The sequence below is a fragment of the Medicago sativa genome, chromosome 1 (assembly GCF_051527215.1).
Source record: "Medicago sativa cultivar Bolivia chromosome 1, Bolivia_mono, whole genome shotgun sequence".
In the NCBI taxonomy this organism is placed as follows: domain Eukaryota; kingdom Viridiplantae; phylum Streptophyta; class Magnoliopsida; order Fabales; family Fabaceae; genus Medicago; species Medicago sativa.
Genome location: NC_140749.1, coordinates 6070707 through 6083453, shown reverse-complemented (window position 1 = coordinate 6083453; position 12747 = coordinate 6070707). Strand labels below are relative to the sequence as shown.

Here is a 12747-nt window from a genome sequence, read left to right as displayed (position 1 = left end):
TGTGTATAATCAATCTATTAATAAATATTTAAAAAAAGATACCCATTTTGTTATTCATAGATATCAATTTAAATTTTCTATATACAACCCATCATATATTTTATGTATGAATAACAACAATCAATTTTTACATTATGTAGTGTAAAAAGTAGGTCTACAACTATAAACGGGGGTGCAAATAACTGCTCTCTTGAAAAATTAGGTCCAAAATGATAAATGAAATGACCAAAATACCCCTGCATTTAACACTAGCGTAGGGAAACATGCGTAGGGGTATTTTGATAAGTTCAGTTGGGAATGAGCAAAAACTTTTGGTAAAGAGCAGAATTCTAAGCTCAAAACATCTTCTGTCAGAAAATGCATTCTTTCTGAAGCAATGCTAGAAAGCCAAACATGCATTCTCTGTTTCTCCACAACGCAAACGCAACAACACTAACTTCTTCTCTTCTTTTCCTAAACACTAATAACAACTTCTCCTCAAAAGCTCGTTTCCAATGCTCAATCAAAGCCACAAACCCAAACACCAAACAAGTCACTAACAATAACAAAAAGGTTATAATCCTATGGGACCTCGACAACAAACCACCACATGGACCACCATACAACGCCGCACTCTCTCTCAAAACCTTCGCCGAACGCTTCGGCGACGTCGTTTCAATCTCCGCTTACACAAAGCGACACTCCTTCTTCAACCTCCCTCTATGGAACCCTATCCCTAACCCTAATTCCTTTCTCTGCCGTGTCTGTGGTTACGAATGCAAATCACTTACCGATGTCAACATTCACTTCAAGCGAGTTCATGAGTATCAGAAGCGAAAGACGCTGAATCGATTGAAATCTATTAAATTGAAACGTTCTAAGGTTAATTTCATTCGAAGGAATCATAGGTATAATGAAGCTAAGAGCAATAATGCTCCACTTAAGGTTGGATTTGGAATGGCTTCGGAGTTGCGGCGCGGTGGTGTTTTTGTGAAGGTTGTGACGGTTGGTGGTAAGGTGAAGGCTGCTGATTCGTCGTTGAAGAGGGAGATGATGAATGGTGGGGTTGATTCATTGGTTTTGGTTTCGGATGATTCGGTGTTTTCGAAGATGTTGAGGGAAGTTAGGGAGGTGAAAGTAGAAACTGTTGTTGTTGGGGATTATTGGGGTAGGGATTTGGGGAGGAATGCTGATTTGTGGCTTCCTTGGGTTCTTGTTGAGAATGGAAATGTTGAATATTTGATGGGAAGAACAGTGGAAGAGGATTTGGATGATGAATTGGAAGAAGATGAGAATATAGATGATTATGATGATGATGGGTATATAATAGATGAAGAACAAGATGAAGAGGGGTTTTATGTTTATTGATTTTATTCTATTTTAATTCAGTATTGTCAAATAGCTGCTATAGCATTGCTACAATTATTGGGTAGCTGAATTTGAACAAATCACTGTTGTTATGGGATGCGCTGTATGGTGTAAATTATTGTCAAATAGTGACTCTTGTGGCGCTAGAGCATTGTAGCATAGTAGAATTTGAACAAACTGTTATTTTCCGCGATACACAAATGGAAATAAATACTGTTTTAAATGAAGCTAGACTGAATTGGGGGTGTAAGAATGGATTACCTAAATTGAGGTTTAGTTGAGTTACGTTGAATTGAGGATAGTGTTATACTGTTATTGATTATAATGTTGTGTAGTGGTAACTTCGAGGGTTGCGTTGCGGTGTTTATATAAGGAATAAAGTATTCTAGCTGCAGTTTTTTCTTTACCATTCTGTACTGCTGAAGTTTCAGGCTTATGATGGTATGTTATGCTCTTAACCTTTTCATTTTGTTTTTCTTCTTGTATATGAATATAATATTATATGAATTCGATGGCAGCCATGATTAATTGATAAATAGATTGGAGTTTGAGATGGACATTTGAAGTGTAGTTTTGTTACATGTTTGTTCAATTTGATATATTTTGTTGTTGGCAGCTTGTATCTGCTATCTTAGTAGTTTTTGTGGGGAGCAAATTGATAGTTGATATGGCTCTTTAGTTATGAAGAATCTCAATAGTAATAATATTGTTAGGTTTATAAGCTGATGAAGTTATTTGTCTTGACTTTGGAAGCAAATATGATAAAAGTGAATGTATGAGTGATGTTGTTTTGTTGATATGAGTGGATTGGAGTTTACTTGGAAATTGGTCGTCTTATATTTTAAGCTTAAATGCAATTTTAGTCTCTATTTTTGCCTCATTTACAATTCTGGTTCCTCCATTTTTAAATCCACGAATTTGATCCTGCCAGTTTTGAAAATGTTCAACATTTTTCTATATATGCATTTCGGGTTGATTTTTGATGATTTGTCAAACATTTTCTTAGATATATGCTTTTCGGGTTGATTTTTTATGATTTGGCAAGTGAGATGCTTATGTGTCAATTAAATTGATGACATGAAAACGAGTTATTAAGAGAGGATCCACATAGACAATATTTTACATCAAATTTGACTGTATTTGTGATATAATGTATATATTAATGAAATAAAAATTAGTTATCAAGTAAGAATCCACTTAGATAGTGTCGTGTCATCAACTGAGTGGCCACATAAGCATCTCATTTGTCACATCATCAAAATTCAACCTCAAAATGTATATGGGGGGGAAGTCTGAATCATTTTAAAAATTTGGGGGGGGGGGGGGGGGGGGGGGGGCTAAATTGTAGCTTTAGAAATAGGGGACTAAAATAGTGAATGAGAAAAAATGGAGGGACCAAAATTTTATTTAAGCCTATATTTTTTATCTTTCTTTGAAGTTAAATATTGAACTCAACTATATTAACTCCTGAAAATTACATTTAAGCTTATACTTCTTAAACCCTCAATCCACCACCTAGGGGGTAGAGGATCTGGGTTCAAACCATGGACCAAACTTGTCTTAATATCCTTGTAGACTTGTATTAATATCAATTTAACAACTAATTACCGTTTCAAAAAAAAAAAAAGTTACCCCCTAAAAATAGGAAATCTTTTGACTACAATATAGACCCTTGAAAATATATGATAAGGCATATTTGGTCTTTATTAGTAGTGTGTGATTTTTCAATTAGGATAATAGTAAGTTGCTGAGAGATAACGCCAAAAAAGTAGAAGGGTGTGTGTTTGTGTCAACTTTCATGTTAGGGATGGCAATTGGACCAGGTCCGATGGGCACCCTCAAAAAATACCCACAATGGGTAGGGTGAAACCCCGCTTTTATGGGTATGGGCTTGGGTCCGGGTAATTACCCGCAAATTTAGATGGGTATGGTTGTGGGTAAGGGCACTATACTACCCGGCCCCGCAACCTGCATATACATATTTATATAATATAATAAATATTGTATTTAATTTTGGTGTACAATTATTTAATTCATTTAGCTATTTAAGCATAAAGCTAAATCTAAAAACTAATACGGTAATCGTTTCATCCTTATATTCATAAGCTCACGAGCTACAAATTTATGATTTAAATCAAAATTTGATGTTTATTTTAGCATGTACTTTTTTATATGTATTTTGAATGTTTTTATTTTAATTTTAGAGGAATATTTTGGATTTTTTTTATTTGGATAAATACTACGATTTCTACTATTTTACGAGTTGCTTTAAAAAAAAATTGGATCATTGTTTTATTTCAATTGTAATGGTTTTTTATTGTCTTTTTATAATTAAAGTGCGGGTAATGGGTACGGGTATGGGTACTTAGGTGCCCATAGGGTATGGGGAAGGGCACTAATGTTGTCACCCACGAGGGTACGGCTCGGGTATGGGCATTTTTACAAACACGGGTATGGGAAAGGGTACTATAGTAACCTACCCATTGGGTCCCATTGCGTTCCCTACATGTGAGTGGCATTTAAGATTGATTTATAACTGGTTTTTTTTTTTTTTTTTTTTTTTGCGACAGGAACACAAATTTTGACAAATTGCTTCTAAGGGAAAGGCTGTTGATGTTGTTGGCAGTTCCAACGGCAAGAAGAAAAAGGGTAAACCTAATGAGATGAGAATTATTCTGAACTTCACATCTGAAAAGAAGAGGTACAACAAGCTTTTGAACAGTGGAATTTCACTGTATAGGTATCCCGGTTCACGTGCTTTAGAGGCATTAGGTATAAAAGACAATATTATGACACTACTTGGTAACATAGGCTGGAATGATTTTGTAGGAGAAACACACTACACCTTCGAAACCTTTACACTTGAATTTATGAGTAGCATCTGTTTTGTTCATGATAGAGAAAATGTCACCGACCCGAAACACACCGTTTCATTTAGTTTGGGTAACGTAGAGTATAACATGTTACTTACTGAATTCTGTGACAAAATGGGTTTCGCAAGCGCGGGGCTCATTCATGTCTCTCGTAACCCGTATACTAGGCCTCAAAATTATGATCAACAGGAGTTTTAGTTACAAATAAGTGGGCGGGACCATTATAATTCTAAATCTGCCAAAGCTAGTATGATACATAACCCTGTTTTCCGCTACATACATAGAGCTATGTCCTGCACCATTTTCGGTAGGGCGGAAACGGGAACAGTGAGGAGTGATAAGCTATTCATTTTGTGGGCTATGGTTAACAAATGTGCTGTAAACGCTGGCTACTACCTTTTAAGCCATTTGGCATCTGGGGCGGCTCAACCCAAAGGCAAGATAGTGGTGGGGGGATTGATTAGTTTCATTGCTTGGAAGATGGGAGCGGAAGTTGCAACTGAAGAAAATCACATTGAGAGGAACTATGTCATTGATCTTGATTTTTGTAAACAGATTCATATGGTTAGGGATATAGATGGGAAGAGACCGAATTTTCAATTGTTGATATTCAACGAAGATTCAATTTTGTTGCCAAATCCCTTGGGAACTGACACAACAAAACTAGCAAATTGGCTTTATCTTGATTTAGATCCACATGTACCTCAAGAGCAGCCTATGCAAGATGAAGATATGGGTGATAATCAAGAGGAACAACAACCTATAGGAGGAATGCAAGATGACGATGATTGGCGTGGAACGTTGGAGGCTAAGGTTGACAAGATTAATGAGGAGCTTTTACTCCAAAGACAAATGCTTGTAGCAACGATGTAGCACCTCAACATCGAATATCCTCTACCCGGTCCAGAATAATCATGTTACACCTATTTTACTTTAATGTTTTGTTTTGGTTTCATTTTGAAAATGCTCTTTTAAGAGCATTTGAAACAAGACCTTGTTAGGATATGCTATGAACAATGGATCTAAGTTTAATTATGTTGTAATTTATTTTGCTTTGAACTTGTTTACCTAGAATATGTTATGCACTTTTGTCCATACGATACCTATTAAGTTGAAGAACTTGTATCGCACAACTTAGCAGGTATCGTATGGTGCGAGATTTCAGGAAAAAGTTCATAACAAAAGTGCATAACATATTCTAGGCAAACAAGTTCAGAGCAAAATAAATTACAACATAATTAAACATGGATCGTTCATAACATATCTTAACAAGGTTTCAAATGCTTTTAAAAGAGCATTTTCAAAATGAAACCAAAACAAAGCATTAAAGTAAAATATGTGTAACATGATTATTCTGGACCGAGTAGAGGATACTCGGTGTTGAGGTGCTGCATCGTTGCTACAAGCATTTGACTTTGGAGTAAAATCTCCTCATTCATCTTGTCAACCATAGCCTCCAACCTTCCACGTCAATCATCGTCATCTTGCATTCCTCCTATAGGTTGTTGTTCCTCCTGATTATCACCCATATCTTCATCTTGCGCAGACTGCTCTTGAGATACCTGTGGATCTAAATCAAGATAAAGCCAATTTGCTAGATTTGTTGTGTCAGTTCTCAATGGATTTGGCAACAAAATTAAATCTTCGTTGAATATCAACAATTGAAAATTCGTTCTCTTCCCATCTATATCCCAAACCATATGAATCTGTTTACAAAAATCAAGATCAATGGCATAGTTCCTCTCAATGTGATTTTCTTCGGCTGCAACTTTCGCTCCCATCTTCCAAGCAATGAAACTAATCAATCCCCCACCACTATCTTGCCTTTGGGTTGAGCCGCCACAGATGCCAAATGACTTAAAAGTAAGTAGCCAGCGTTTACAGCACATTTGTTAACCATAGCCCAAAAAATGAATAGCTCATCACTCCTCACCGTTCCCATTTCCGCCCTACCGAAAATGGTGCATGACATAGCTCTATGTATGTAGCGGAAAACAGGGTTATGTATCATACTAGCCTTGACAGATTTAGATTCATAATGGTCCCGCCCACTTATTTGTAACCAAAACTCCTGTTGGTCATAATTTTGAGGCCTAATATCCGGGTTACGAGAGACGAATGAGCCCCGCGCTTGCAAAACCCATTTTGTCACAAAATTCAGTAAGTGATATGTTGTACTCTACGTTACCCAAACTAAATGAAACAATGTGTTTTGGCTACGTGACTTTCTCTCTATCCTGAACAAAACAGATGGTAATCATAAATTCAAGTGTAAAGGTTTCGAAGGTGTAGTGTGTTTCTCCTACATAATCATTCCAGCCTATGTTACCAAGTAGTGCCATAACATTGTCTTTTATACCTAATGCCTCTAAAGCACGTGAATCGGGATACCTATTCAGTGAAATTCCTCTGTTCAAAAGCTTGTTGTTCCTCGTCTTTTCAGATGTGATGTTCAGAATAATTTCCATCTCATTAGGTTTACCCTTTTTCTTGTCGTTGGAACTGCCAACAACATCAACAGCCTTTATGGAACCCTAACCCTAATTCCTTTCTCTGCCGTGTCTGTGGTTACGAATGCAAATCACTTACCGATGTCAACATTCACTTCAAGCGAGTTCATGAGTATCAGACGCTGAATCGATTGAAATCTATTAAATTGAAACGTTCTAAGGTTAATTTCATTCGAAGGAATCATAGGTATAATGAAGCTGCAATAATGCTCCACTTAAGGCTGGATTTGGAATGGCTTCGGGGTTGCGGCGAGGTGGTGTTTTTGTGAAGATTGTGACGGTTCATGGTAAGGTGAAGGCTGCTGATTCGTCGTTGAAGTGGGAGATGAGGAGTGGTGGGGTTGATTCATTGGTTTTGGTTTCGGATGATTCCGTGTTTGAGAAAATGTTGTAGAAAGTTAGGGAGGTGAAAGTAGAAATTGTTGTTGTTGGGGATTATTGGGGTAGGGATTTGGGGAGGAATGCTGATTTGTGGCTTCTTTGGATTCTTGTTGTGAATGGAAATGTTGAATATTTGATGGGAGGAACAGTGGAAGAGGATTTGGATGATGAATTGGAAGAAGAATATGATGATTATGATGATGATGGGTATATAATAGATGGAGAACAAGATGAAGATGGGTTTTATGTTTATTGATTTTACTCTATTTTTCAGTATTGTCAAATAGCGGCTATAGCAGTGCTAAAACTAACGCGTAGCTGAATTCGAAGAAATCACTATTGTTATGGGATGCGCTATATGGTGTAAATTATTGTCAAATAGCGACTTTTGCGGCGCTAGAGTACTGTAGCATAGTAGAATTTGAACAAACTGTTTTTTTCCGCGATACACAATTGGAAATACTGTTTTAAACGAAGCTAGACTGAATTGGGGGGGTGCAAGAATGGATTATCGAAATTGAGGTTTAGTTGAGTTATGTTGAATTGAGGATATTGTTATACTGTTATTGATTATAATGTTGTGTAGCGGTAACTTCAAGGGTTTCATTGTGGTTATCTGAGGAATGAAGTATTCTAGCTGCAGTTTTTTCTTTACCATTCTGTACTGCTGAAGTTTCCGGCTTATGATGGTATGTTTTGCATGGTATGTTTTGCTCTGAACCTTTTCGTTTTGTTTTTCTTCTTGTATATTATGAATATAAAATTATATGAATTAGATTGCAGCCATGATTAATTGATAAATAGATTGTAGTTTGAGATGGACATTTGAAGTGTAGTTTTGTTATATGTCAATTTTGTTGTTGGCAGCTTGAATCTGCTATGTTCGTAGTTTTTGTGGGGAGCAAATTCATAGTTTATGGTTCTATAGTTGATATGATTCTTTAGTTATGAAGGATCTCAATAGTAATAAGTTGATATGATTCTTTAGTTATGAAGGATCTCAATAGTAATAATATTGTTAGGTTTATAAGCTGATGAAGTTATTTGTCTTGACTTTGGAAGCAAATATGATAAAAGTGAATGTATGAATGATGTTGTTTTGTTGATTTGAGTGGATTGGAGTTTACTTGGAAATCGGTCGTCTTATATTTTAAGCTTAAATACAATTTTAATCCCTCTATTTTTGCCTCATTTACAATTTTGGTTCCTCCATTTTTAAATCCACGAATTTGATCCTGCCAGTTTTGAAAATGTTCAACATTTTTCTATATATGCATTTCGGGTTGATTTTTAATGATTTGTCGAACATTTTCTTCATATATGCTTTTCGGGTTGATTTTTTATGATTTGGCTAGTGAGATGCTTATGTGTCAACTAAATTAATGACATGAAAACGAGTTATTAAGAGAGGATCCACATAGACAATATTTTACATCAAATTTGACTGTATTTGTGATATAATGTATATATTAATGAAATAAAAATTAGTTATCAAGTAAGAATCCACTTAGATAGTGTCGTGTCATCAACTGAGTGGCCACATAAGCATCTCATTTGTCACATCATCAAAATTCAACCTCAAAATGTATATGGGGGGGAAGTCTGAATCATTTTAAAAATTGGGGGGGGGCTAAATTGTAGCTTTAGAAATAGGGTACTAAAATAGTGAATGAGACAAAATAAAGGGACCAAAATAACATTTAAGCCTATATTTTTTTTTCTTTATTTGAAGTTAAATATTGAACTCAACTACATTAACTCCTGAAAATTACATTTAAGCCTGTACTTAAACGCTCAATCCAATGTCCTAGTGGATTTTATTAGTTAACCTACCACCTACGGGGTAGAGGATCTGGGTTCAAACCATGGACCAAACTTGTCTTAATATCCTTGTAGACTTGTATTAATATCAATTTAACAACTAATTACCGTTTCAAAAAAAAAAATAGTTACCCCCTGAAGATAGGAAGTCCTCTGACTACAATATAGACCCTTGAAAATATATGATAAGGCATATTTGGTGGTATACTGGAAGGTTGTGGAGAAGAAGAAACTATTCTTATTTATTGCATGTGACCAATCAAACACATGAGCACATTACAACTAGTGTGAAAATTAAAGGTGAACCACATATGATTTATCTACATGATTACATACATGTACATCGAGGCCTTATCTTTTTATCTTGGTATTGGATGTGTTCATTGAGGCATAATCTGTGAAAATGATATAATCGTTGTTGAAAAGTTAAGAGAAGATAAAGTAAGAGCTAATAAGATAAGTTTTAGAAGCCCACAACTTTCATTTACAATTAGAGTATAATATAGTACATGAAATGTAAGTTTTGTAGGAAACACAAAATCAGAAAATATACCAAATCACAACTCTCAAAAGTAACCCATATAAAATGACATTGAGATATGGGGATGTTACGGGGTCATTTAGAACACGGTGTAGTGTAGGAAACACTGATTTTTTGTTATCATGAGTGGGACGTGAATCTCTAGTTCTTGAGAATTTAAAGTTTCTATTGTCAAGTTGGATTAAGTTGAAGATGGAAGGTGTTTTAATTATGAATTTCACCTGTGGTTGCAACCTCGTGTGTGTAGGCGTTGTTGACTTGAGTTTTCCATGGATATGGTGTGGGCAACCGACCGGTTCTTTGAGTTGTATTTTTTTTTTTTGCTTGTTCTTGAACTCTTATTGAGTCAGAGTTTTAAAACTGGACTGGACCGTTTTAAAACTCAGAACTGGGAGGTGACTGGTTATAGTGGACTGGACAGTTTTTCTAAACCGGCCGGGCTTAACTTTTCCTTTATGATTAACTGCTTTATAAATGTTTTGAAAAAAAAAAAATTAGAAGGTTGCTTTGCAAGAATGTAATGTGTGTTGAGAAATTGAAGTCGCATGTCGGCGCGACATTTTACCCCTGCACCACGATATGAATTGTATTGTTATCTCCTTGTCTCTTTGTTTAAAACTCTTGTCTAAGCATAAAATTAATTATCCTATTTTCTGAAATTGGCAGATAGGCGATTAGAGGGCATGTGGTTTTCATCCTAGTCGATGGAAGATTATGCAAGTGCTATTACAGCTGAACGAGGGTAAGCCGATTCTTGCTCGAGTCTACTTAATATAGTATGTAGGTCTTGAAGACATTAGACTGAGTCAAAGCTAAGTAGATCTAGACAATGGAACTCGCGCCCTGTTTATAGCGCCATTGAGCTTGTGAAATCATGTTAGTTTGTTTAATGAATTTTGATTCATTTGGTTCGCTTATGACAGTACATGTGTTTTTTAGCTTATTGAAGATTATTATTTCATAGGTTAAATTTAAAATATATATGTTGCTAGTGCAAAATTATTTTATTCAAGAGTATATATGTACATTGAACTGAACGTCCAATGCGACATGATGTTAACCGGATAATTTGGTAATTTTGAGGTGTAGCAACACCGATGAACATAATGGATTGCCGACTGAAAATGTTCCATGTTAGAAAAGCTCACCGGTAAAGCTCAAAGAGATCACAAGGCCTTTCTAACATCGACATAAAGGATAGGCGAGAACCATTCAATCTTTGCTAGAATGTAGCTTCCTTGATCATTCCTATTGCACACACTCACCCCCAACTTTATTGTGTTGGAATGAAAACGCATCAACTATATTACATTTGAATGATCCATTCAGAGGCTATTTCTAACTTGAAATGGCATTTTCCCTTGCTTGAGATGCATTATTCTCCTTGATCCTAAACATTCAAGTGTATTATGCATATATAATAATTGTAATGATTACAATAATTTGTACCCCCTCGTTTCATCATGGGTGTTATATTTGATTAGCTTTCACAACTTTATCAATTTAACCTTATCCGATGTCTTTACTATTACCATATATGCAAATTAGAAGAAATTGACTTAGAGTAATGCACAATGCTTTTTATAAATTAAAAAAAAATAGGAAAGGAGAAAATTATTATTATTGTTATTATTATTAAAGTAACACTAATGATCGTCTCCAAATGAATTTAAACTTTGTTAATCTTATAACGAACAAACTCTTAATAAGAAGCTAAACACCTTATGATGAAATAAGTAAGATGATGCACATAGTGGTCCCTTCGGTTCAAAATAACTAACCCATTGGAAAAAAGGATTTATCCTAAAAATGACTGATCTGTTTTCTATTTTCAAAACAACATCTAATTTTACCATTTCTTGTTCAAAAAAAACATCTAATTTTACCATTTAATTAATACTATTTACATTACTCCAAATTTAATATATTTTACTTTGTATTTATAAAAAAGATGAGTAAGCAAAGATCAACGAAAAGAATAAAAGTCAATCAGCACCTCCAATCAACAAATAAGAATCGATAAGTCAACACTATAACTCAATGGAAGTAGCTTTGAGTTTAGTGATAGAGTGAAAGTTCAAATCTTTTGATGACAAGAAGACACTCAACTTCTAGTCAAAGGAAGTCAACAACTCAAGCTTCACAAGTCTCTCCAAGTAAGAACAGATTGAATCTCCATTGACTCTTGAGAGTTCATTCTCTAGTAGTTCATCATTGTCTGAACCTCTTGAAGTGCAGCCAACAAGGCACCTTCCTCAAAGACTGACACAAGTTTCTCTTTTGTTTGACACTTATATACAAAAACAGTGATTTCTCTCAATCGTCTATGTTCAAAAACTGCAAGAATAATTCATCAAAGTACATTATTCAAATGGCGGGTTGTGTGTGTGCCAACACTCCCTAATTTACTCCAACAACCACTTCTCAACGAATAAATTCTCAAGTGTTATAAAAGAAATATCATTTGACCGAATGAAGTTGATGATCTTTGATGAATCTTAGGATTCTGAAGAATCTACACTGAGAGGAAAAGATGTAAATGGATGTGTAGCTCAAATCAAGAAAATCAGGAGAGTCTATGAAATATAAAATGGCTTGCTCATAATGTAAGTTAGCAAGCCTTTTGGGCATTTATCTATGTGAGCGAAATTGTAATATTTTCTCTATGAGAGATATTTAGATGATGTTTTTTTTTTGAGGGAATATTTAGATGATGTTGTAATACATGTTTTGTAATTGCATGGGTTGGAAGAATAAATTCGAAGGGTTCTAAAGACAAAGATGAATGACCTTGCGACACAAATTTACAAAGGTGAAAATGGGTAAGAGGTTGATGTGTACCTTACTTTTGAAGATCCCTTTACAACTCATTATCCTGCTAGTTTTTACAAAGTTACTTTTTTGAACTATTTTTATTCATGCTATATATATATATATATATATATATATATATATATATATATATATATATATATATATATATATATATATATATATATATATAATTTCTCATAAAATACTTTGATTATCAATCTACAATCACATATCATGATTTTAGGTGTTAATCAATATTGTGATGAAAGATAAAATTTCGTCAAGTGTTCCGCATGCAAATAGTCATGATTGTGGATTAAACACTAATACTCATTATACAATATATTATGTATCATGTTAATTTCGAAGTGTTCACAGATTAAATTTAATGAGTAAATACTTTTGAATTATTATGAGAAACAGCACAATGAGTATTTGTGTGTAATACACACCCACTATC

The 12747-nt window shown here is 34.8% G+C and overlaps 1 protein-coding gene and 1 pseudogene across 8 annotated transcripts; both read left to right on the top strand.

Annotated features, from left to right (window-relative positions):
- Positions 1–197: 197 nt before the first annotated feature.
- On the top strand, positions 198–11348 carry LOC146952067 (uncharacterized). 7 transcript variants are annotated; one of them, XM_085757909.1, is made up of 4 exons: positions 198–1788; positions 3918–7800; positions 10144–10215; positions 10563–11348. In XM_085757909.1, the coding sequence occupies exon 1, from the start codon at positions 394–396 to the stop codon at positions 1345–1347; it is 954 nt and encodes a 317-aa protein (XP_085614035.1). In that variant the 5' UTR covers positions 198–393; the 3' UTR covers positions 1348–1788; positions 3918–7800; positions 10144–10215; positions 10563–11348. The 7 variants fall into 7 exon arrangements, with proteins under 7 accessions (XP_085614035.1, XP_085614029.1, XP_085614018.1 ...); XM_085757903.1 differs by having other exon boundaries at positions 10140–10215; XM_085757892.1 differs by having other exon boundaries at positions 3918–7814; positions 10140–10215.
- On the top strand, positions 6012–10393 carry LOC146952068 (uncharacterized; annotated as a pseudogene). The gene is made up of 3 exons (XR_015030015.1): positions 6012–6083; positions 6697–7814; positions 10140–10393. The product of XR_015030015.1 is annotated as an uncharacterized LOC146952068 (transcript).
- Positions 11349–12747: the final 1399 nt, after the last annotated feature.

Excerpts from the sequence above, each read along its gene's own strand:
- LOC146952067 (XM_085757909.1), top strand. The coding sequence starts at position 394 with ATGCATTCTCTGTTTCTCCACAACGCAAACGCAACAACACTAACTTCT.